Source organism: Cuculus canorus, chromosome 12, assembly GCF_017976375.1.
Source record: "Cuculus canorus isolate bCucCan1 chromosome 12, bCucCan1.pri, whole genome shotgun sequence".
Lineage (NCBI taxonomy): Eukaryota > Metazoa > Chordata > Aves > Cuculiformes > Cuculidae > Cuculus > Cuculus canorus.
In genome coordinates, this window is record NC_071412.1 from 21,013,833 (window position 1) to 21,039,958 (window position 26,126).

A 26,126-nucleotide genomic window follows, 5' to 3' on the forward strand; every position below is an offset into this window, starting at 1 on the left:
AAGTTTTACATCATCCATAGTTAAAGTAGGATACAGTGGAAGCAAATGTTTTAATATATTTTAAAGCTCACTCTTCTAAAAACTAGTCAAACCCAAGAGAATACAGCTGAAAAGTTTAGGTATTGAAACATTTAACATTTTCACTCCCCATGTGGCAACGAGAGCCTGGTGCTCATAAAACGATGCAGCAGAGTGAGCTCTTGGAAGGATTAGGTGAAGATGGAGGTGACTACAAATCTGGAAGGGGGCAAAAAAGGTGGTAGCAGTGGGTCCAAGCAGGATGGAGATTTATGAAGGTATAAGAGCACCTGTTCTTCATGGCTTTGTGCAGAAGGAGTCATTTAACTGTTCAGAGCAGCCCTTGTATCACTTTGATGCGATCCCTTTTATTGAAGTCTGGGAATCTCAGTTGTTGGTGCAAATAAAAAGGTTCTCTTGATCTGACAAAAAATTGGTAATCCATTCCTCCAGGAGCACCATGCTTTCATGTGTTTCTTCAGTCTCCTTTTCACTGCTATTGCGTATTTTCTGTTTGGAGAAAAATAAGTCAATTTATTAACACAAGAATGTGCACAGAGATAAAATGGGATTATACTGAACAATATTATCAGTCTCTGAGTCACAGACAGCTGAAGAATTTTGTATGGAAAAAATACATACAGCTTTTCCTGCAAAGGAAACACACACACTGTGAGGTGAGAAAAGTTAGTAGGAAACTTCTAACAACCTCAGCCCTTTAGATCTACCATAAGCGCACTTTTCCCCACAATGGAAACCATAAATGAATGTTAAAAACTTGATTTCTAATGCCATTCTCAACTCAGGGGAAACTAAGCTGCAATTTAGAAATATATCAGAATATTCAACTCATTTTTCTTCTATTTCCTGATATCAGCTTGACCAGAAGCTTCTGGTTTTAGCAATTTCCTTGAAGAGTAGAGCAAATGGAAAGTTCAAAGATTGCACCTTTAAACAGGTTGAGATCTGGAGGAAGTTACCTGTAGCGTTTGGCATGTACTGGGTAACAGGACCTAAACAGCGGTAAATGAAATGCATTCCCCAAAGGTGGCTGAGACAAGAAAGCAGTAACTAATAAGCATCTACGGACTGTATAGTGCACAACTGCCAGCACGGGCAGAGCTTTAAAACAGACTAGAGAATTTGCCCCTCACAGCGCTTGGAGATACAACTACACATATTAATTTTATTGGGATAAAAAGGTTATATCTTTTTGATTTCTTACCAATCAGCTCACTTATCTGTTGGAAGGGGGTCAGTATACTCTTTTAGATAGCCTAATGCTTTTTTGTTTAGTGCAGTCACTTTGCTTTCTCTGAATTCTTTTCTGTAGTTGCACAGTATGTGAGGATAAGCTACCCATTAGGCTTTTTCTATTGCAGGTATTATATGGAATTGTCTAATGGAAATAAATATGTAGCTTACTAGGAGCTTATGATAGCTAACATGACTGCTCTCTGAATTCAAAGGAAAACATAGTTTTTATGATTAATTTGTGTGCCGAGTCCCAAAAGGAACAGGATCCTGCTGCACATAAACAAAGATTCTCCCAGCTAACACTCCCTGTTCTTTGCTGAGCTTTGATGGTGATACCACAACCATATTCTGGTTATATTAATTTTCAGCTGTTCAGGCACTGAACTTCCAGCACGACACCTTAACTGGAGTAGCGGTATTTCTATCTCTATGAATATATAATGTTTTTCATATGCCATGTGGACATAAAAACAAATTAGATAGCAGGCACAAAAAAAAGAAATATGTCCTTGCTGCTTATAATTGTTTCATTAATAGTACCACTGAGTTCCATGTGCAGGGTTTTTGGGTTTTTTGCTCTTTATTTCTGTCCTATCACCATAAATCTCATTCCCTTACACAGTCTCACAACCGCGATGAAGTAAAGAAATCATTGAAAATGCGGAACCTGTAAATAGGTGTTCTACAAGGTGACGTATGCCCTGTGTCCATTTACTCCTTATGAAAAATCTACTGCAATGCCACACAAGTTAAAGGTCTCAGTCACTTCATGGAGTACGATGGTTCTTAGCAGAAAGCTGAAAGTGCTTCTGTGCTCTGAGTGCAGTCTTGAAATCCTATCTGAATCCTTGACTTACACACGATTAAGTAAAAAATACTTTCCTAACAGATTATTACATTCAGTTATGCTGGATTACTGAATGAGCATTCTTTTTCTTATCAGTACAAAAGATAAGTTAATTTAAAAATGCTTAGACTTAGCCTAATTAGTCTAGAAACATGTTTATACCCGTTGCATTAATAGATGAGCAGAAACCCAAGTAATCTCTATTGTATTGCTAAGAAGAAACTTACTGTTAGATTTTTCAGAAACAGTTATGTTTAAGCACCACTTCTCAACATAAAATTCCAGTCTTTTTTCACACCAAACTAATCCTCAAGTTTCAGATCCACTTCTTTCTTCGTCCCTTCCTCATCAGTAAGCCTTACGCATGCTTACAGTCAAGGGCACGCTGAAGTGCTCTGATGAGCTGGGACCTCAGCCAAGGCTGCATTTTTATATTACTTAAAGCAGCCAGAGATAAGGGAGGAAAGTGCTCAGGTAACCCAGTTTGACCCTGGCAATTTTCAACACCATCCCATCCCTCCAAGAGATGCCCTATTTTACCTGACAGTTGCTTATGTAGCCCTCATCATGGGAAATGTAATTTGGAAGTGTTTTCTGCCCAACATGTCTTTTTTGTGGGGCAATGGGGGTAAAGCTGGGGGTGTTCTGTATTAGCTGTTGCCATAAGTATTTTATATGTGCTGTGGTTTTATACACGATATTGGAAAATTTGTTGCTATCATAACGATTCTAAAAAAAAAAAAAAATGACTCTCTAATGCTATGAAGAGATTATGAAACTATATCCAACAAACCCCTCCAATCTTTAAAGAATCTAAATAAATGAAATTAGGGTAATAGAATTGCTTAAAACTCTAGGTTATTTCCACGTTCAAGAAGTTGTTGAGACAAATTAATTGAAAACATCGTTGCTGTCAGCAAACAGGCAAGACGTGAAAATAATTTATTGTTTGCTTTAAAACACACAGTAATTTGACAGACCCCTAAGATAGGGTGAGGGTTACTGTTCCGTGCTTGGAGGCGCTGGCAGTGTGTATGTAAAAATAGATCCCTACACGTCTTTGAAAGGAAAGTGCCTTTGACGTAGCCAATCAGTGACTTGGAAATTAAGAAAAAGTGGCTTGCTCAAAGTGGTAATAAGTGCTGATATAACCAGAAGTGGGCCAAATTCTACATTCTTGAAAATAATTGAAGAGAAAACAAGCTTTCCTGTGCTCAGCCAGAGCTTTTGGGATGGAAAGGAAATAGAGCAACGGACTGATAGGTTTTAAATAACCAGCACAGCTTTTTTTGTTTACAAATCCTACAGACTCGTAGAATTTTGGTCTTCGCTTGATCTAGTAATGACTGTTTTAGACTTTGTTCCTAGAATTGCAGTATTACTTCTCTTCAGACACACAAAATATTTCAAGAAAATTAATCTAAATTAACTAACAAAGGAGGTTAGTTAAGTGGATTTAAACATTATGTGGGTAAATGTGTTTCAGAGTTACAGCAAGCTTGATTCAATTTAACATTATTTACTTAGCCTGGAGTGAATAAAGTAAACCAAAATTAAAGCCACTTTAATTTTGAAGGACCGTGTTGATGCAGATATGTAATGAAGTTTTGTGAACTTAACATTAACTTCACATCTTTAATTAATTTCCCTGTTTGCTGCCCTTGAAACAAGATGTCAATATAATTTCATATTATTTTGTTGCATGCTGAAAGAAATACAGATCTAGGAGACTCAAGTTTTAGGCCTGAAAAGATATATGAATAACATCATCAAAAGAGGTGCCACATAAAATACACCATCCATCTGCTGAACAATGTAGTGGTGCAGAGATGTAAGCAGAGAGGAACAGAGATAGAGTAAATGGAATTTGTGTGGAATTTTCATTTTCTTTGATTTCATTCAGTGAATTAGTACTGCAGGAACAAGGGTCATTTTCTGAGTTATTGAAAGACTTGGCCTTTATTAAGAATTTCGGTGACTTAAAATTAGTAGCTTCCCAAGGATTTCATTGAGGGTTTTCACACTTTCCATGGAGATTATAATGGTCTTTTTTTTATTCTTTCCCAATACCATGAGAATTTTAAATTCCACAGAATTCTACTCTGAGTTATAATGAAGGTGTAAACTACAATTGGGTATGTACAGGTGTGATCTAAAGCAAAACACATCCTCCTGTGGTGTTTAATTAACCTTTTGAAGCTTGAAACTCCATTGTTTGCTAGCAAAACAAATAGCTCCATTTTGTGTGAGCCTTGTTAGATAATGTCGGGTCTCTGAAGAGGGCGGCTATAAACATATATATATCTTCGGATGCTGACATTTCCAGCAGGCGAATGTGAGATCTGCTCGGAAGTATAGGTGTCAGCATCATTGCTTGAAGAAGAAAGTCACTTCTTTTAATCAAGTTTATTTTTAGTTGTAAGACTTTTAAAATGAGAGTGGGAAAATGAGGGTTAGGAAGGCTCACTACAGTACACAGGTACAAACCACTATTTCAGTGAATTTCATCAGCATAGCATGCTGTATATTTTTCCTTCTCCACATATTAGTCTTACACATTCAATTGATTGTAAATAAATTGAACTAATCCACTGTATGAGGCAACTTCTTTTTTTTAATTAGCATCTCCCTTCAGTGCCATTTTCTCCTCACACATGAGATTGATGTACTTAAAAAAACAAGTGCTAGCAGCTTGGCAAGTTGATACAGCCCAAAGCAGATTTCTTTTATAAAACTGTTGAGGAACAGAAAATATTCACTGTAAAGAGATTTCAGCCAGACTCTGGAATGATTGCTCTCTACTATCATCTAACCAAGGTAGATGTAAAGCTTAACAGCTGAATAAAGAGGACAACAAGCATAGTCCAAGTATAATGTATGTACTAGCCATTCTCTTCTCCATGCCCCATCTTCATCTTCCTTCAACTTGCAAAATACAAGTTAATGTTAGAATATCACCAAAGTCACTGTGTAATTAATACTAAGCTTCTGCAAAGGGAATTTTGTTGAATGAAGGCTAAAATTTAAAAAATATCAAGATGTTTCTCAGTTCCCCCATTTTCCTCTCTACTTTTAACATGAAATTTTTCACACTCCCCCTGTGTGCTCCTTTTCCATAACTGCCTTCTGTGACTTCCCTGCTCTCTGAGGAGAAGGCTCTATGTCCTGTTGTGCACACGCCATTCACTGGACTGAGAACACTTAATTGACCTGTACTGAAGCATGTTTCCTGATCTCTCAGTTGATACGATCGGCAACAGCCTGGGAACTGTGATTGCTATCCATCTCTCGATTCAGGCCTTACACATGAAACAGGATGAAGATGCCTGCTTTTCTTCTTTCCTAAACTCTCTTTACTGTTAAGTTTCATGGTGGACTTCAGACAAAGTACACTTTATGCCTATTGTTCTTCAGTATTTTTGCCAGAGATGATGTTTGGGGACTGTGTACTTCTACAGACATCTCAAAAAACCGTGGAAGCACAGAACTGTGATCAAGAAGTTTAGCTCACGCACTGCAACAGTCATATAAACAGTAAGAAAGTTACGGTAAAGGAAGACATCAGCATTTCTGAAACTTTCAAATTATTCCAATGTGTTTATCATTGCAGCGCAGCAAAAAAATCCAGTGATTTTCCTCTAGAATTCCACAATGAAATACTATACAATGTTCTAAATCCTTTATGTTGGGTTAATATGTTGTTTTGGGAAATAATTCCCTCTGGAGGAACCCTGTTTCCTCTGCACTAGATTTCTTCACCTGTTTCGGACTAGGAAGGGCGTTTAAAAGGTTGTTCAAGGCTCAATATCCTTTATTCGATTTCTCACCTCTCTACCCTCTTTTTGAGAGGCAGTAACTGTAAATGTCTCCCATCAGTTCCAGGACCTTGTGAACCTGAAGACCTCATTGATGGAATCATCTTTGCAGCCAATTACCTGGGCTCCACACAGCTGCTCTCGGAGCGCAACCCTTCCAAAAACATAAGAATGATGCAAGCCCAAGAGGCAGTGAGCCGTGTCAAGGTAGGGGATTGTTATGGTTTGTAGACTACTCTCTGACCCTTTGGCAGTTCATAGCTACACAGTACAGGATCTGCAACTTCAAATCTGTTCTGAAGTGCACTTTGCTGAGTATAGATCTAGTACTGTACATACTGTTAGTTTCCAGTGCTTATCATGAAAATAGAGCATCTCTGAGGAACAGAATATAAATTATCCCAGAGTCTATTAAAAATGGTTTGGAAGCTGTATGAAGAATTCAGGTATCAAAGACAAATTGCAGACTGCAGTTGGGAAATACTCCAGTGGCAAAGCACAGGATATTTGTTTGACTGTGGTTTTCCTCTTATGTCATTAATTCTTTAACTTACTACAAGTTGTGAAGATTACTCTCAATATATTGAATGATTAATTTTTTAGGACAAGAAGATTCATTACTATTGTGTTTGGACTTGGTGTTATTTACAGCGAACAATTTCTGTCTAAATAATGTAGCATAGACTGCTCCATCTGGCTGTGTGAAAAAATTGGCTTTTTTGGTTCTGCTGTTAATACTCGATTTGAATAAACGCACAGTTAGAAAGAGGTAGATCCAAATGCCAGTAGAAATATTACATGCTTCATAAATAAAATAGTTAATTGGTAAAAACTGCATGTTTTTTAGATGAACCGGTTTGGGAAAATCTTTTACTTAGCAAGAGACTGTCATGATTGATGATTGATTTGCCATTTAGAAACAAATGCAAGGCAAGAAAGGTCCAGTTCTTTAAACTTTCCAAAACCTTTGAATTTCTATTTAGCATATTATGATGTCTCAAGCAGGTGGTAATTGTTGATTGCAATTAACTGCCTAAAACCTCTTACATCTCTTAATAGCAATCTTAATCTGTCAGGAATACTTGACTACTCTAGATAATCATGAAAGAGAGCTTGAGTTAATACTCTGTTCAACAATTAAGTGTAGATGTAGGAATAATACGGCTAGAAACCCTTGAGTTTAAACTAGTACATGTACTGTCATTTTAGACTGCTGTATATGTAGCAGGATAAACGTTACGAGCAGCTGCTAACAGACAGCACTCTTTAGTACCAATTTTTTTGCAATCAGTTGACAACATGCATAATGCCATTATATCCAATTATGCTTGTGAACTACGTAAGAGATAAACAAATCTCCCTCTGTTGTACATCCTTCTCTCCCTGCCCCCAGATTCTTAATTTTTAAGTCTGGATTCATAGTCAAAAACTTTCCCTGACCTCCCATACTGTCTTTTCTCTTTCTTTGTGTATACATCTGTCTGCATTCTTTTTTAATGCTACTCCTCAGAGGATGCAAAAGGCGGCTAAAATCAAGAAAAAAGCGGTGTGTAAACTGTTTTTCTTGAATTCTAATGCTTACTTACATTTTTGTTGTACTTGTTCTCCATGGAGTGTTATGTCTTTCATTATGGCTCCTCATAAAGTTGTCATTTTGGTCTCTTCTTTGTTAAGTAGTAGATCAGTGGATGGAATAAAATGAACTCATTTTCTTCATTGTTCATTTACTGGAGTGCCTGTCTGCTGCTCTTCTATTGAATACCTGTGATTTGTTTAGTCCAGATAAAGAGCAAATGTTAATCCAAAAGTTGTTTTTAATGTAATGCTTATTGTTATTTTACTAACTAAAACAGGAAGGTTTATTTCTTGTTCCCATGACTTATGATACATTTATTATTGTCAATATTTAAAAACAAATAAAGTAAATTTACCAGGTAGTAAACAGTTAATACAGGAGAACAATACATACAGGAGACATTTCAGTCAGTTAAAACACATACTTCAGTTAACTAAATACAGCTCACAAAAATATCACTAAAATTAATCTTGCTCTTTGTGATGGATGAAAGGAACACAAGCTCTGCCAACGTATGTGCTTGCTTTGTATTTTGCTGGATGAGACTTAATCGAATATAATTAATCTGAATTAATTACAGGCATAACTAAGCCTTTATAACTACAGAAGAGAGCAGCAAAGATCTCATTCTTTCCTGCACTGTCCCATCAAAGAACCAGTCTCTGACCTGGAGACTGATGGCTGTGTTTAGCACAGGGCGATACGGTCTGTGGCCATTTTATTCCGAGGCTGCTGGCACGGGTGCTGCTAAATACAGGAGCAATATTGCCCTGGGGACAAGTAGCCTGGGGAATAAATAAGTTCCTGCTGGAACTCAGAGTATTAGGTAAGCACTTGGATGATGCTTTAGTGAGAGGTAGGAGCTGCTTTGCTAGTTTCTCTCGTGTTTTCTCGCACAGACAGGGCCAAGACTCTCACTTAGCAAACCATGTGGCATTACACTGTAATCCCTTGCTCTGTGACCGTGTTTTCTAATGGGACATGCAACCGTTTCCCTAGTGAGCAGTACTCACGAGCTGAGGTCTCAAAGTCAGCTGAGAGCTTTCTGTGATACGAGAGAAACAGTAGTTCAGCACTCAGTTCTTCATTTTCTAGAAAAAGAATGGAAAACTAAAGATCTCCTAGCCCTCCCCTCCCAGCACAGACATGCCATTACCGTGAGCTCAGTGAAGATGGCAAGGGCTAAGCAGCTGAGGGGGAGTAAGCCCCTTTCTCGATTCTACTTTCTTAATTCTGGTGCCTCAAGTACTGAAGTGCATCAATGAGCCAGTGGGGAGGAAACAGCCATACTCTTTTTCCTGTTCTGACTATAACTAGAGAATTTTAGTAATTGAGCTGTCACTCCCACGCCCTCTGAAAATTCACTTTTGCCCACAAAATCAGAGTATGTGTCAGGCCTTCTATGCAATAAATGCATTCTTTGCATGTATTTAGAGACACCTTTGAATAGCTGTCTTTGTAGTGGTTTAAGAGTGCAGTTGCCTTACATCACATCATGCTTGAAGCGAGCAGTGAATTTGTCATCCCAAATTAATATTCCCCTTGTGACAAAGCTTCTGTCATTTTAGACTTCAGAGGGAGATTCCCAGGCCTTGACTGAAGTGGATCTGTTCATCTCCACACAGAGAATCAAAGTTTTAAATGCAGACACACAGGTAAGTTACAATAAAAGCTCTTCAAGGATAATGTTGAGTTACATTGTACTCTTCTAAAATTAGTGGGAAATTTTACTAAATTTGGGTAAACTCACTGTTGTGAGAAAGAGCATTGTGAGATCTGCCATTGTAACATTTCCCAATAATACTGATGCCAAGTTTGCTTATTAGATATACTGGAAAATATTTGCTTGTTACTGAGATCTATAACTTAATTTAGGAAAAGATTCAAAAGCCTTTCAGAATGCAGATGCCCTGTTAACTCCGAAACAGCTCCAGTACCCAGATTTACAGACTGAAAGGGAAATCATTTGCTGCTTTGACTAAGCTATTTTCATCTTACTGTTTTTAACATTTAACCTCCAATCTTTCCATAAATCACATCTGAGCTACTATCCTCTTTGCTTAAGGTAAATTATTAATTATTCATATTAAAGAAGCATCTGGAGACAACAGCAATGATCAGCTTCATCTTCTAGGAATACATACATATATTCAGTAAGAGGCGATCTTCCTAAGAAGATTTTTTTAAAGGAATTTACAATTAAGTACATATAATTTATACATGGATCCCAATACTTAGTATAATCTCACAAGATCTCTTAGACTCTGCTCATACTTACAGAAAGTCTTTACATTTTCGTTCTTATGAGGGGATTTGAAAAGGGAAGTTTTAGTGACTTTTTTTGCTTTAGTTTTCACTAAAAATCTCTGCTGTGTGCAGCTAACAGCAGCTGAAAAATAGTTTAAAAATTAAGTAACATTAAAGAACAAACAATTTAGAAAGCATTTAGTTATGCTAGCTGTAGTCACTTTGGAAAAATGGTTGGAGCAACCTTGTGGTATCCTTTCAATGATACTCCTCCAGAACTTACAAAGGTAATATATGTGTGGTTTATTTAGTAGCAGAACAGACCAAGGACTATAGGTAAGTTTAACTGTCAGAAGGATATTTTGTTGAAACAAACAGTTTGTAGACAGTTTGTGAGTGGAAATGAGCAAGAGCCAGCGCAGATTTGTCAAAAGAAAATCATGCCAAATCAATCGCTTTCTTTTGTGATGGGGAATGTATTTGCACAGAAGCAGCACACATCACCTATTGACTTAAATAAGGCTTTTATCTTGTATAGTATGTTCCAGATTATGCAATCTAGATACAAGAGATACAAGCAGGCCAAAAAAATTCTGAGTACACTTGTTTTTTATATATCGATATATGCATGTCAATATAAAGAGATAAAGAGCAGAGGGAGACTCACAGGCAGGTTGCTTTGATGTAGTACTGTTCAGTGTTTTTATAAAGAAACTTGGAAGACGGAAAGAGAAAATGGTTATTGAACTTCTGTCTTGGAGTATAAGATAAGAGTTCAGAAATATCATGGCTAACTGAAGAAATAAGCTGAAACTATAAGAGAGACTTCAACAACAAACATAGCACTCCACATTGAGGATTTTTGTTTTGTTTTCAATTAGAATATCGCTTGTTTTTCTAACGATGCAAACCATGAGGCACCTGCTTCTCCCTGAAATTTAAGTGTTACTGTTTTAATGTGAGAGTAATGATAGTATCTCCAGTAAATGGATTATTTTTCTTTTGACTTAAGCAGATGTCTTATGTAACGTGCTACTCGAACTCCCAAGAGATGGAGCCAGGAGTACATTATCCCATCTAACATTGCCAGTCTATTTACAAGCTGCCAATCATAAATCATCCTAATACTGCATTTCTTTCATGATAACCAGAACCACTATTTGTTATGGATCAGTATTTCTCAGCTTCATGGTAAACGTGCGTCATCGAGAGAGTATATTATCAAAGCTTATGACTGCATTTTGCATTAGCAGAAAGTAAATTGTTAGTGATTATTGGTGTAGAGATGACTACAGACAACTATTGCTAAATGAACAGCTACAGTTTATAGTTGGAATGTATAGCAGTAAATAGATGTGTTTTCTTTGTTGAGTAAGGATTACTCTTACTGGAAGTCACTCTTTTCCCTTCCTTAAGTAGTTCAGCTTTTCAGCTGATGACCAACCCTTTCAATAGCTTTTTTTAATAGTGATATTGGAAATTAGTATAATTTCAAGCTCTCTGGCGTTTGCCCCGGGTTGGTTTTTTTGCTTTTTGGTTTGGTTTGGGTTTTTTGTTTGTTTTGGTTTTGTTTCCTTTTCTAGCGGGTCGTTCAGGTTGCTGTAAATGACTTTTTAGCCCTGCTGTCAGCATGCTTTCGCATTTTTGGCTTGCTGATATTTTTCAGTGCTAGTGAAGTTCCCGACTGGTGTAATTACCATAGGTCTGTTTCAGCTGGTGTGGCAGCTGGCAGAGACAATCTGTTCTTTCACGGCCTTATCAATTATATAAAACCTATTTCTGCAGCGTGCCATCCGTGTTTTAATCCGCCTGTACTGTTGTGTAGCTCACACGAGGCAGCAGCTGATTTAAAATGGAAAATTCTCAGTTAAAAAATGACACGCAGCAGGGTTCAAAATGCTGATGAGCATGGGTAAGGTGCAGCCCCCGCTGGAGCAGAGCCAGCTCTGAGAGAGCGCTGCCCTCAGCAACACCAGAAGGGGCACCCCGACCACCTTTTAGTTGCTTATGCATTTCGTTACTGAACACGTTCAGCCTGAGTTGACCAGACCACCTGTTCAGTGGATGTGGTAGAAGCAACCTTAGATCGGGCCACCTGCCTGCTTTGTGTGACAGCGGTTCTTTCCTGACTGCCGCGGCTTTACGGGTTTGCAGTCAGTGCATGGAAAGAGCAGAAATACCACAGCAGCGTCTCCCATCTTCTTGCTGATTCGGTGAAGAGAAGCTGGGGAAACTAGCAGAGAGAAACAGAGGTCACAAATGTCTGTGTGCGGAGTCCTCTGGTAGATGGTTCCATAACACCTTCTGAGGCGTTAGGCTCTCCAGCTCATATTTCCACATCACTTGAAAGCTTGGAAGATGCTTAGATTTTCCTCCTTCGGGTATACTTTGGGTTTCAAGAGGGACAACAAACAGGATTCTAAAAGAGTTCCTTAGAAGGGAAGAGAGAGTCTAAGAAAGGCGAATCTGGACAGGAGAAGGTAGAACAGGAGTTTCAGAAAAAGACCAACAGAGAGGCAGAATTTCTAAGGACAAATATAAGGATAACGAGGATGGAATGAATGATATTAGAAGAAGGACGAGGGAGGGAGTAGGGAAGAAATCAGAGAGAGATGGAGGGATTCGTAAGGAAGTAACAAAGGAGGAGAGAGGGAGAAATTGAGGTAATGGCAGTAGAAATCAGAGTGGAAGGGACTACTGAGTGAGAAAGGAAAAAGTAAAGAGTAACTAAAAAGCAAAGATCTATTTACTGTCGCTATACATTATTTACCTTATTTCTAATTCTAATTGCATTAGACAGGCAAAAGGTGGGAGGGAGTGGGGTTATGACTGCTTTCCCCACTACAAGGGGGAAAACACAAAACAAAACTTGGGAATAACTTCCGTGTGATGATGATAAGGACAGAAAGCCTTTTTGGCAGGTGAGATTAAATGCATTCATTTTCCCAGTCCATTCACTCTTGTGCACACTGCATGTATGATTACACCCTTACAGAATACTTAGTGCAGACTGCTGAAAAGCAATTATCTCTGCAGAGCTCCCAAGATCCTGCTGAGAGATGTCCATTATAAAACATTTTTCCATACCGAGAGAAGTGCTATAAATCCTACCGAGCCCCTGGAACCCTTAGAGACACCCTCTAAACCATCTCTTAACCGCCACCACTTTTCATTGTTTAGGGGTAAGCACTAACATTTTATTTCAAACCCAAGAAGAATAATTTCAGTGATTTTATGGGTAGTGATTCTTTTGAGTAAGACAGGTAGTTCTAAGAAAGAGCAAATGGTTATGGTTTTCTTTCTGTCAAGTTAAGTTGTACTGAAATTCTTGAAACAATTACTCCTGTTGACTTCAGGCACAATAAGTCTTTCTCTCTTAGGCCTTAGAGAGTTGTTCAGCTAATTGGTAAACTAATACCAAGTTGTTCACATAAAGAATGCTACTGCTTATATAAATGGTGAAATGTATTCTCTCATACCACACGACAGGGTTTTGTAGAAGATCAGATACCAAGGGATACCCTCCCACTGTAAACACAGCAAGAAGGGTATCTCACTTGTCTCATGTGATTGAGTTAGATGAAAACTGACCTCATGCCGCTTAGTGGGATATTCCAATACATATCAAGAGAATATCAATATATACCAACAATAAAAACAAAAACAAAAGGCCTTTATAGTTATTAAAAAAACCAAACACATCAAACCAAGAACTTTGTAGTCAGTTTTTCTTTCTTCCCATTAGAAATATCCACATATATATCCAAGAAGATGCCAAAAGCAGCAAAGACAGTGTAACTCTTGGCCAAGAACCAAAGGTATTTTAGACACCAGCAAACAATTCCCTGACTTAAAACCAACAGAGATCACAAATTAAAGTGAAACATTGGTTCAGTAATAAGTAATTTTTTTATTCCAATTCAGGCAAAATTTCATGGATGTTTTTACCTGTGCGGGGTGTTGGGCTGGAAGGGGACATCCTCACCCAGTTTAATCAACGAAACTATTATGTTTCTGGTTGTTCCAGCTTGAGCAATAAATAAGTCTGAAAAACCCTCTAAACTGACTAATGACCCTGGCAAGAAGGAATGTTCAGATGGGCCCTTTCTGTTTCCTAAAGAGTTCATCTCTACCATGGCAAAATATGCAAAGAAATGATAGAAAACAAAGCTAACAAAGCATGCTTTGGAGGCACTTCTTCATCTTTGTTTCAGTAGAAACCTTTATCTTAATTAAAATAGGTACATAGCATAAGGTTTTAAAGTAAGCAGCATCCAGTTTAAGAAACCTATAAAGCTCAGGTTTAAAATCTCCCATAAAAATAGGAAATAGGCTCTTTTTTTGCCTTAAAGCAAGGATGTTCAGCCAATGGCAACAGATTGGGTTCAGTACAGCACACCAGCCATGCCTGAGAGCTGAATTAATTACCCTGGCAGCTTGCTATTGCAATTGCCTCTGCTGAGCCTCCTGCAGTCTCCTCTTTGTCACACAAGAAGTGCACACACGGTTCCAAGGGGACGCAGGCGTTTTACTCACGTGACCGCAAAGTCGAGTCTGGCTTTGTTTGAAATGGAGAAGGAGCAAAGGCGGACTGCTCCGAGATCAGAGGCTGAGCAGCTCGAGTCAGGTGGTGATACATGGGTAGCCGTGGGTGAGGAGGGACAGCACCGTCATGTGGAGAAGAACCACACACAGTCCTTGAATGTCTCATCAGAAAAAACGTAAATCATTAGTGCCTTAAAAGGTCATTTTATGGCTTCTGTGGGTCCTTGTAGCTAGGAGGCTTTCTCTAATGTTTTGTGCCAGATGAGCATTACTAATATAAGTTATAGGACCTTTTTAGCCTAGCGGTTTCTCTTCCTCTGTAACTATACACAAACTTCAGCAACAGCGATTTTTTCAAGGCACTAAAACGAAGTACAGTCGATCAGATTACTTGATTGCCTGAGCATTCCTAAGACTCACATTTTAAACCTAAAAGATTCTTACTGATATGGAACATCTTCCATAGCAACGCGCCTTTCTGAGAGTTTAAAGAGTTGAAGTTGTGGCTTTTTATTTATATAAGGAGATATCAGGTTGCTCATACAACTTATCTTGGACAAAACCTGTAAGAAGGTACAAATAATTCTCTAAAGCATTAGTGTAAACAAGGATATTATTCTGATTGTCTTTGCAGTCCTAAATACACCAGAATCCTTTGAAATTATCACTGAAGCAATGTAGCATACCTTATTTTATTAAAATAATCTTATTTTACATATAGAAGCCTTTTAATGAAAATGAGACTAGTAGCTGTTGAGCCACATTAATTCATTCATACTTAATGCTGAGTTTAGAAATAAAACTTTCTACAAGTTCATACTTAATGGTGCATATTAACCGTTAGAAAATGTCCTTGAAGGTTCTTCCTTCTGGGACCTCATTGCTCTTTTATATAAGAAACAATTAATAGAAACAGGAACTGGAGATGGAAACAAAAAATAAAATAGTAATATCTGAAATAAAACAAGTTTAGTACTAAACAACATAGCCTTCTCTGACTACAAATATACACTCAGTTTTCCTTTGTCCAAGGCAGCTCAATACTTAATTAAAGCCACTGAACAATGATGTAGTCCTGTGAGAAAAACATTTGGAAATAAGAGTAGGTTGGGATTTCCCTGCTAATAGCAGAAAGTAAAAAAAGCTGGTTTAAAAGGCTGAAGTAATTAAAAGGATGCAGAGCTTAGGGATTTGAGATAGAGGCAGGAAGTTTCAAGACTCTTTTATATTCAGTGTTCTCATGTAAGAAATGTTCATTAGGATGAAGCTTGGACAAGTTTCCACATAAAAATATCATTCTTGGAGGCAGTGAGGCTTGTGAGTTGAGTTCTTCCAGGACAGCTGAATTGCAACCTAACGACACTGACTGGAACAGTATTTTGACTGTGAGCCCAGACAATAAACCAGTTCCCTTTGAACTGGTCTGAGATATGTAGGTAGCCACAAAAAGTATTCTGCCTGCAGGGAGGGTGAGATACTGACTTCATAGCTCTTCACATGGAAAGTATCGCTTTGCTGTATATCAGGAAATGTTACCTTAGATGTTTTTGCTATTGTAAGACACGAATATAGATCTTTGTTATTGCTTTACAGTAGCAACCATGCTGTATTTGCTCAGGCAACACTTGCAGTGAAACCAATTTCCTGAACAGCCACTATGCCTCGAGATGGAGTTCGGGCCCATTGACTGCGTGGGGAATGTCAGATCTGGGCCTATAAAAGAGCATCTGTAGCTTTTGTCATTCTCAAGCAATGGGCCATCAAGGAAAGGGAAGATGCAGCATTTGTAGAATAACAGCAGGCATGAAGAATGACTTCATTTCTCTTTGCTCTATGTAGGAAACGATGATGGATCATGCGCTGCGCACAATCTCATACATTGCTGACATCGGTAACATTGTGGTGCTAATGGCACGCCGCCGCATGCCAAGATCAGCTTCTCAAGACTGTATTGAAACAACACCTGGAGCCCAGGAAGGAAAGAAGCAGTACAAGATGATATGCCATGTCTTTGAATCAGAGGATGTAAGTAAACTGAATTAAATTTATTAAAGCAGCTTATGTTATTTAGAGAACCTCTGGAATTACATCTGATTTTCTTGAATGAACTTTTGTTGTCAATAATCTTCTCTGATTGAAGCTACAGATAATACATGGAAACATTAGCCAGTTGTTTGCCCATATTCACATCTCTCTCCCATTTTCACAAATTGATGTCACAAATTCATGAGTCCTCATCAGTCCCAAATATCCACTACATTATGTCTTAAAGAATCGTTTGTGTTCTTTTGGCAATGCTTCTCCAAATACTTTAGTACTTAATTATTTGGAGTTGTCTGGGAGTCAACAGCCATTCATTGCCAAAATTATTTTATGGGTTCTCAGACTGACTGTTCATCCTGGATTGGATCCTTTAGTCCAGTGGCTTGGCACATAATGACACGTGCAAGCCTCCAGACACTTGGCAGTGAGGTGGAACTGTTCTGGACCTCTCTCAAATTGAAGCCAAGTTGCTGAGAACATCTACCAACTTGGTGGGCTGGGCACAAGGTGGCCCTTTACCCAATCCTTATTCCCTTAAGGCTCGCTCACCTGTCATTGGTAGATGTACCCTCAAACACGTGACTTGATCCTTCGGTATTTAAGAGCACATTCAGCTGGCTAGGCTGATTAAGTCCTCAATTTGCTAAAATCCTTTTCCAATCCATCAGATGGGTGTGTTTGTGTACTGCAGCATAGGTGACATCAGAAATGCACCTTTGAGCACCACAGAAAATACTGTGTATCTGATCAGTAGATTGCCCAAAGGTGTAGATTTACAGTGTTGTCCAGAAACCTCTATGCATCCATAATGCATTTAGCACATACATGCTGTCGAAAAAAGTGTGCTGCATTGCCAGAAGAGTTTTGTAGGTTTGATGAGTGATATTTTTAGGGAGTTACCTTGTAAGATGTGATTAACTCCTCAGATCATTGGGAGTTACTCATATCCCCTGATGACAAAATACAGTACCTGAAAACCACAAATATCAAACCTCAGCATGGTTTCCTCCTGTGAGCCGCAGTAAACTCAGAATAGGAAAATAAAAAAAAAAAATCAAGTGTAGAAAAAAAATAGACTAAATTCCTTTTACTTACCGCTACCTCTGGTCCTTTGTGTTCCAGTGCCATCTCGTGGAACAAGAAAGTAAATTTCACAGGAGTTCAATAATTCTTCAATTAGTTGACTTTTGCAGCGTGTTGAATGATTAAAGTTATCGCTATTATCATCGTCACTATCTTTAGATTTCTTTCTAATGTATATATATTTCTGACACATCCGAATACCCGTCCCTGTAGCGTTTCATCAGCGCTATTCACTATAGAGCCCACTGTAGTGGGAGGTCACCTTTTATTGCAAACTATAGTAAAATGCACGAGTAAGTAAGTGTTCTAAAATTAATAAAGATACCAGGGAATTTGAAGAGTTGCTCTTAACATGAACAAGCAATATTCATGTGTGCTGTGTGCTTGAAAGCAACTGTGACAGTGCTAGGAAAGGCGTTAATGGGAATAGCTGTCGTAGGTGTGCAGTGGGTGAAGCAGGGCCATTACTGGGCTTCGGGGAATATGAGACAGATAGCATGGCAGTAATAGGAGAGCAGATGGTTTTGTCAAAGCAGCGTTTTCAGTCCTGTAAAACCAAGCTGGAGAAGCAGCGGGTGACACAACAACCAAAATCATCAGTGCGTACACGCCCGTGAAGGCCTGTGCAAGCAGAGCATCCGTTCTCTCATCGCTCTGGCGAATATACTGTGATCAGAAGCAGGCTTTGTGACAGTTTTTCCTGTAAGCTCTGTTCCATGTTGGTACAAAGCCAGTACTCTCCAGTGTTTATTGGAATGAGTACATAAATAGCATATGGCTGCTTGCTACTGCATCCTGACGAAAGGAGATCAGGGTTTTTAAAAGGAGTTTGCAGTTTGATTTTGGATATATTGGCTTCTTTCTGTACAATTGACCTTAAAGTGACTTTATATCCATACTAATGCAGTAGCTTTGCAGAATCCTTTATTTTGACTCTGTCTTAAAGTCCAATATCTCTTTTACTTCTTACAATTTCAGTGGTAAACTGTTTATCTGTCCCTCCTCTGAGCTGTGTTTTGTTCTACACTGTAGGCACAGCTGATAGCCCAGTCGATTGGTCAGGCTTTCAGCGTGGCTTACCAAGAGTTTTTAAGAGCCAATGGAATTAACCCAGAGGATCTCAGTCAGAAAGAATACAGTGACATCATCAACACCCAGGAGATGTACAATGATGATCTCATACACTTTTCCAATTCAGAAAACTGCAAAGAGGTAAACTGGTTCTGGAATGTCATTTCAGATCGATGCATTTTATCAGAAGAACAAACTGCTTAATCCTTCAGTCACATCTTTCCAACTTATGCTCGTTTCTAATCACTTCAATTGCCTTAGCCACAAAATGTTATAGCTGCCAGGTTGCAAGAAGGATAAAATCTTCTTTGGCATTCATTCATTTGGTATTTGGCTCCACCACTTTCTATAGACTTAACCAATGTGTTAGTTTTTTTGCTTATTATAAGGATCTAAATGACCTTCAACTAAAAAGTGAAGGCTACTCCTTAAAAGAAAGAGATGCGTTATACAGGTTTAACTGCGTACCATTTTTGCAGCTGTGTTACTACCTAATGGCAAGGAATAAAGTTAATTTTGTAATTTGTAGGTGTAATTCAGGAACAGCTGAGATACTAGTGCTCACTTTTAGATGAAGCAAGGCAAAAAAATGTTTTTGTTTTTTTCTTTTTAATTGCAGCTCCAGCTAGAAAAACATAAGGGAGAAATTCTTGGGGTGGTGATTGTGGAATCTGGATGGGGATCCATTCTGCCCACCGTTATCCTGGCCAACATGATGAATGGAGGCCCTGCAGCCCGTTCAGGAAAACTAAGCATTGGAGACCAAATTATGTCCATTAACGGGACCAGTTTAGTTGGTCTACCTCTTGCAACATGCCAAGGAATCATAAAGGTACCTCAAACTTACAACTATAAGCCAGCAGAGGTGTAATATTCTGACAAGTGACCCTGGAGATTTCCAGCGGATACAATTTTTCATGTCACTGCAAAAAAGAAAAAGTAATCTGTTGTTAACAAAAAGTAGAATTAGAAACAGAGATTCAAGGGTCATAACGTACAGAAATTTAGGACTGGAGAATATGACTGCAGCTTTGTTACTGTACTGCAACAAACAAGGCCAGGTCTGAAAATGCCTAAATTACGTTACTGTGTTGTCTTCCACGTTTCAGGCTTCCCCACTGCCTCTAAAATTAAAATCTGAGGATTAAAATCTACTGTGCTTCTCTGGGCTCCCTGTAGATGAAATGAATGGAGGCTTGTGGACTGCAGGGCAGATCGAGTATATGAAGGTTCTCCAGATACTGTGGAATCTCAGAATGCCTTCTCTTTAACCACTGAGACTAAATCTAACGTCTGTGCAGATTTACCAAGAGCAGCAGCAACAGGAATAGATTAGTTAGCCAGATGCTGGTGAAGGGCAAGCAGAAGTCAGTTCTGGTTTTAGTTCAATACTTTCTTGAAGTTTCCATAGTAATTAAAGGCAAACTTTTGATATATTTTGTGGGGCCAAATAGCTTGGTAGATAAATGAAACATCTATGTGAGAAATGCATCTCTCTAAGTTAACAACAGATTTCTATTCTCGCTAGCTGTCCTTTCTCAGATCAGCTGATTTACACTCTTACAGCACAGAAACCACTAACGAAAGAGCAAGTTAGGCTCTATTTCAGAAATATTAACTTTTGGAATATCTTACAGGGCCTCAAGAATCAGACACAAGTCAAACTGAACATTGTCAGCTGTCCTCCTGTTACTACTGTCCTCATAAAACGGCCAGACTTAAAATATCAGCTGGGCTTCAGCGTACAGAATGGAATCGTAAGTTTCTGTGTTCAGTGGCTGGTTTGCATTTTTTTTTTCTTTCAAGAAACATGCTGAAGTACTGAAAAAAGATGAAAAAATCCTTGCACATGACCTCACTTCTTGTACTGTGAACCCTTAATTAATCAAACCCCTATAATCACATCTCTGAGTAACATAATGCAAGTGGAAAACACCAGGAGAACAAGTGCTGCCATTCTTGAGGGATTTTCCTACATAATTCAGACACAGATTTATAGTCCAGGTTGTTTGGTGCAATCCGTTAATTCATGTAGAACTCTGTCATGAGCGTGCCAGAGTTGGAAGGAAACAGAACAAACACCGCTACAAGCCTTGGTCGAGCTGAAGTACTCCTGACATCCTGTAGAACCAGAGGTTTAAAGTATTTGTCATGTATGGGATTAATGCTCTGTCACTTGGGTAGAGAGAGTTCTGTAAAAAATACAGAACAATCAGGTGTGCAGTATATTTCTGTCCTCGTTTGCTTGTGTTTCATCACCTTTCATCTACCTGTATACGTATGTCCAGTAGGTATGGTTCTTGCTGGGAGCTCACTCTCTGTTAGTCCCAAGTCTTAGCATGAAAAGGATGAAAGGGATAGGATCTGGCTTTAGAAGATCTCACAGAGGGTGCTGACAACAGCAGATAAGGCTGGAAGAGGCATCAATTTATTTCCTAATTGCTATCCTTTATAAATCTAGTAGGTTGAGCTGGTGCTGTGATAAAAAGAGAAAAACATATGTAAGGAACGATACAAAGCTGTGTTTATCAACTCTTAGGAGGTCTGTGACAGCCTTGGTGGGTACAGGGCTGCAGAAAAGAATCAGGCCAAGGCGGATTAGAAGCAGCATATCATGTCCACACATGGACAGACACAGTTACAGAGTCTGTGAGACAAATCTATTCACCTCGTCTGAGCTCTACACAACTGGAGCCTTAGTTTAAAGTCAGTTAACTCTCCAGGCTGTGGTTCTTTTCTTTCACAGTGTTCTCGCTCCATCTACCGGTCATTCGTCATATTTAGCGCAGTGGGTGTTGTCATTCATTTCAGTGAAATGAGTAACATTTAGATGACATCCAATATAAAGTTTACCAAATTCAGGATGAAAAAGCCTTCTCAGGTTACATAAAAAAGAAAGGCTGGTAATAAATTTCATTTATGAAGGGTCTGTGACTATGAAAGCTAATGAGCAAAAAGGAGTGATGAACATCTTTTGTTAGGCTGCTATTTAGACAAGCTTCTGGGCCTGTAAGTCCTTCCTCAGCTACACTCTCTCCTTCATTCAGCGTTCAAAAAGATGACTCTGCAAAGTATGTCTGTCTGGTAGTCTGTCTGTGTATTACCAGCTGTATTTTTACTGCTGCTGACGCATCACTGCTCAGTCGGGAACTCAGAGACTTTCTCAGAGGAGCCTTAGCCTTGCACAATTCTATCTAAAAATACAGTAGAACTTCATAGTTAACAGACAGGTTATTCTTTCTTCCTTGCCTTGGCTTATATTTATTTAAACTGTCTGGAGACAAAATATACAGGGCTTAAACAGAGTAATATAGGAGTGAAATGAGGAGAAACCTGGCTCTATAGCCTCTATTTAATAAGGCTATTACCAGTGCAGAGTACACTTGCACTGGTCTGTCCTTAACGTTTTGCTCCACAATGGGCAACTGCAGTAAAACCGATTGTGAAGCTACTGGTTTCATATCTGATGCGCTGCAGCTTGTCCAAGACATTGCAAAGTCTGGAAGAGCCAAATAGGACAAACCAGGATGGTTTACACCTTTTCTCCCTTGGTTTTTCTTCTTCAGTTTACACAGTAAATCGAGAATAGAGTCTTGCTTACTGAACCCAGATCCATCTTGTGTTATTTAATAATATTACAGCTATATGTTCAACAAGTGCTGCAGGCTAAACAATCCTGGCTGAATAGAATTGTATTTACTTAGTGGAACTGCTCAGTTTAATCCTGCCTCATCTGCCGTAGCTCCACTGGCTGGAGACAAAAGTCTTCAGACTGCTCTGACTCAGCCACTTGCAATTACAGGAGCCACATCAACGTGTGCTTTAAGTACTGTGTATTTCTTGACATCTGCACACTGTCTGTAGCTTAACAGGATCTGTGAGGCTGGGCTCTGTCTCCATTTCTCTTTCTACCTCATTAAAATAGTTAATGCTCACAAAAAGGAAGCTGACTCCTTTCCCTGGAGAGGGATCACATTCTTGAATGAAGATAAGAGAGTGCTTCCTATGTCTGAGGCTGTTAGAAAGAAGAAATTCACTGATGGTATTAAAAGAGCTTTGAGAGCCACACACAATGAAAGGAGCTCTGATGGATATGCAAGCCATTATCTTTTCCATTATGCCAGGAGGGTGAGGGATCATGTTTCCGTTTGCTCTGAAAGCTTTTATTTCAGCTGGCTGTACGGGCTATATAATTTTATAATGTGAAAAATATATTTACAGGGCTTCTATTGGCACATTCTGCTTTTTGTCCTTTCGGATTACTGCACACAATCCCCAACAGCAAGGAGCAAACTTGGCAGCTGAATTGAGCAGCTTTCTATAAAACAGATGATGTACGCGGTACAGCTTACCTCGTCCGCTGTGGGATTAGGAGGGAGACCACCTGCGAAACAATAGATTGAACGTGAATGAAATTCAGTTCTGTGAAGGGTCCTGATGGTGCCTCTTATCTATAAAAGCCCATTAGAAATACTTTGTGAACCACAGTAGGTAAAACTCAGCCACTCATGATAACGTAGATGAGTCGCTGCAGGAGAAAGGTGTTTTTCAGAAGGCTGAGAAAGGCCTTTTATAAACAAAGAATAACTATATATGTTCACACCCCGCGTCAGACAAACTGAATAAAAAGGGATTTTAGTTTTTATAGCATTGCTGTTTGTGAAGAGGAATTTAAAGGAAACTGCTCGTGTCACGCAGAAAAGATTCTGGTCAACCACAGACAATGTCTCCCTTCAATGTATTCCAGCCCGGCCATCTCCGCACATACTGTGTTTCTGAATTGGATTACAAACTCACTGGGACACAGACACTTCTTATCATATTCGTATTTAGCTCAGCAAATTCCCAGACCTCAGCAAATACTAATTCTTGGCTTACGCTTCTAACCATTGACGGTAACTGCAGAAACAGCCATCACTGGATGCTCTGGCACACATTTCTTTTCTTCCAAGAAGAGTTTTTTCTCAGCAAACGAAAGGGCAGGGACACCTCCCGCTGGATCAGGGGCTCCAAGGCCCATCCAACCTGGCCTGGAACCCCTCCAGGGATGGGGCAGCCACCACTGCTCTGGGCACCATGGGCCAGGGCCTCCCCACCCTCACAGCAAAACATTTCTTCCTTATACTTTTGAAATAAATCTTTCCCTCTGTCTTTGTGAGCCTCTTGACAGCTCACCAGCTTTCAGCATACAACACCTGCACGGCATCATCCTTTCCTTCAGCCTAAACTAGTGTTGTGCAGTTGTGGATTAAGCTTTATGTCAGGTTTTTCCCATGTATGTGAAAAAACTGCTGTTGTAAATTAATTTTTACTTTAACACTTTCTATATTCCCCATTATTCAGAAAGAATAATGTGGTAGTTCGCAGAACAGTCCAGAAATGTGTAAAAATCACTTCCTTCCCCTATCCTTCTTCCTTGTAACTCTGCTTTTGCGTGGCTACTCTGTGTTGGGTGTGCAGACGCACCCAGCCCACAAACACAAACTTAAAAATTGTAATTTGAAGAATTTTTTTGGGGGGAAAAAACCAAACAAACCAACAACAAAACCACCAACATCTAAAAACTCACAGTATTGCTTAATATTTTCCACAGGTATCCTCTGGAATCCTCATGGCGTCACCGCTCAATATTATTTATTAAATCCTAGTAACAGCCACATCATAACATTTCTAAACTTTTATAAATTTTGCTTTCTTTTGTCAGATTTGCAGCTTGATGCGAGGTGGAATAGCCGAGAGGGGAGGAGTAAGAGTAGGACATCGTATTATTGAGATCAACGGACAAAGCGTTGTTGCTACTGCTCATGAGAAGATAGTACAAGCGCTGTCTAATTCAGTGGGAGAGGTAAGAAAACAATTAAATGCTTTATTAAAGAATTAAGACTGTTAAGAGTATACATATAGTTCAGTTGAACAGTGTCTTAATGTAGTATTAAAACCACCACCTCAGTAAATTGGAATTGAGCACTAATAACAAACAATAAACAATGTATTTTGAACTATGAGGTGCACACACAGTGCCATTTTCCCTCAAGAGTTTCTGGCACAGCTCTGAACCTTCTGCGCAAACTAAACCAGTCAGTTAAGGGAAGAAATCGCTCAAGTGCGTTAGCTTTGAGAAATGTCTCTTGGCTTATCAATGCAGCATCTGTCGTAGAAATAAATTAATATTCAGAGAGCTGAGAGAGTCACAATTTATATGCATTTTATTCATTCCATTTCCTCTGAACGCTTCCAACTTACCTTGGGAATAAGTTAAGGCATCCCTCTCCAGGAGTTTTAGAGAAAACGGCAATGAACGAACAAGATCCTCCAGCTTATCCAAACCCCTCCTGCAGTCAGTGGCAGTATCATACGCAGCCCTGGCCAGGTCTTCCCCCAGTTCCTTTGCCAAAGTCAAAGATAAATTGTTTTTCTGTCAGAAATGCTACTTGAAAACAATACAGAGGATCTGCACATCGGCAGGAACAAAGCTGTGGCTTCAACAGAACCTCCGAGCCTTTATGGTACCTCTTCACTGTGTAACATTTCTCACTAAACACAGGAGGACCGTGTTCTTTTTCAGTGTGAAGAGCCCAAGATACCAAGGCAGCGTAAGGCTGGTGAGGGTCTGTATTATCAGCCAATACAGTTTAACTTCCTTCCCCTTCCACTGTCTGTAGGTCCTTGAGCTGCTGCTCCCGCCCTGACGCAACTCTGCTTATGGGATGCCTTTAGTCTGTAAAATCCCTCTGACAGTTCTCACAGGACTCCTCATAGAAAGAATTTAAATACACTGGTCATGAGAGCACCCGTTCCACCACACTCGGCTGACATTTAAATATCAGGTGAAAAAGGCTGAGGTTTTTGTTCAGAGGATCCTACTGCAGTTCGGTGAAAATACACATGAAATGACACTCCCACTGGGAAGGAAGACAAGAAAAGTCTAAGTTCTTTTAACAGCAGAACAAATTTCCAGAGAGGTTTGCGCTACTTCTTTTTTTAAGGACTGTAACTGGAGTAGGATAGAAGAATAGGAAAAAAGTTTAGGTGTTGTCTCAAGCTAATTTTAAACAAAACTCACAACAAAGCAAAGACAGCAAACCAGGCGGTTAGAATGAGAGAGCGGGGAACTAGAAACCTTGGTGTAGACACAAGGACGAGAAATGCACTTGTACCGCAGGGGAGGCAGACTGGGCCGTAGGGGTTATTTTAAACAGGTAACAATTGTGTTCATTTCTGACAGATTCACATGAAGACGATGCCAGCTGCCATGTTCAGGCTCCTGACTGGGCAGGAGACGCCCCTGTACATCTAGCATGCCGCCCTCGCAGCAAACCAACCACACGATCCCATCAAAGCTGAAGGCCTCGGAGCTGAAGAGAAATTTCTATTTTGTATGAACGAAAGGCTTTGAAGCTGAGCTGAGGACTCGGAAACGAGGAACAGACAGGTGTCTCTGCCTTTTCTTTCCTTCCCTTTTATTTCTTTGCCAAAAAGCGGTGAGAAGGATGGCCAAGGACAATAATCACTGACAGAAATCTTTGTAAAACATTTAAGTATTTTGCAACATCTCTAAACTCTTTTCTCATAAAACTTAAAACATATTTATTTGTAACCTTGATGTGGAGTGATGTATGTGTGT

General features: G+C 39.3%; 1 protein-coding gene and 1 long non-coding RNA gene across 4 annotated transcripts in view; one reads left to right on the forward strand and one right to left on the reverse strand.

The window, feature by feature from the left end:
• Positions 1–26,003, forward strand: part of APBA2 (amyloid beta precursor protein binding family A member 2) — a 79,748-nt gene extending 53,745 nt beyond the window's left edge. For 2 of the 3 annotated variants that reach the window (XM_054077145.1, XM_054077144.1), the window contains exons 6-14: positions 5,999–6,144; positions 7,448–7,483; positions 9,082–9,168; positions 16,145–16,330; positions 18,464–18,643; positions 19,122–19,334; positions 20,140–20,259; positions 24,207–24,347; positions 25,728–26,003. In XM_054077145.1, the coding sequence (XP_053933120.1) occupies positions 5,999–6,144; positions 7,448–7,483; positions 9,082–9,168; positions 16,145–16,330; positions 18,464–18,643; positions 19,122–19,334; positions 20,140–20,259; positions 24,207–24,347; positions 25,728–25,799 (1,181 nt within the window). In that variant the 3' untranslated portion in view covers positions 25,800–26,003. The remainder of the gene's footprint in view (positions 1–5,998; positions 6,145–7,447; positions 7,484–9,081; positions 9,169–16,144; positions 16,331–18,463; positions 18,644–19,121; positions 19,335–20,139; positions 20,260–24,206; positions 24,348–25,727) is intronic. The other variant, XM_054077146.1, reaches the window with a different exon arrangement.
• Positions 5–16,122, reverse strand: LOC128853337 (uncharacterized). Its single transcript, XR_008451809.1, has 3 exons — positions 14,297–16,122; positions 7,524–7,699; positions 5–528 (listed from the first exon to the last, which is right to left on the reverse strand). It is a non-coding gene; the product is annotated as an uncharacterized LOC128853337 (long non-coding RNA).
• Positions 26,004–26,126: the final 123 nt, after the last annotated feature.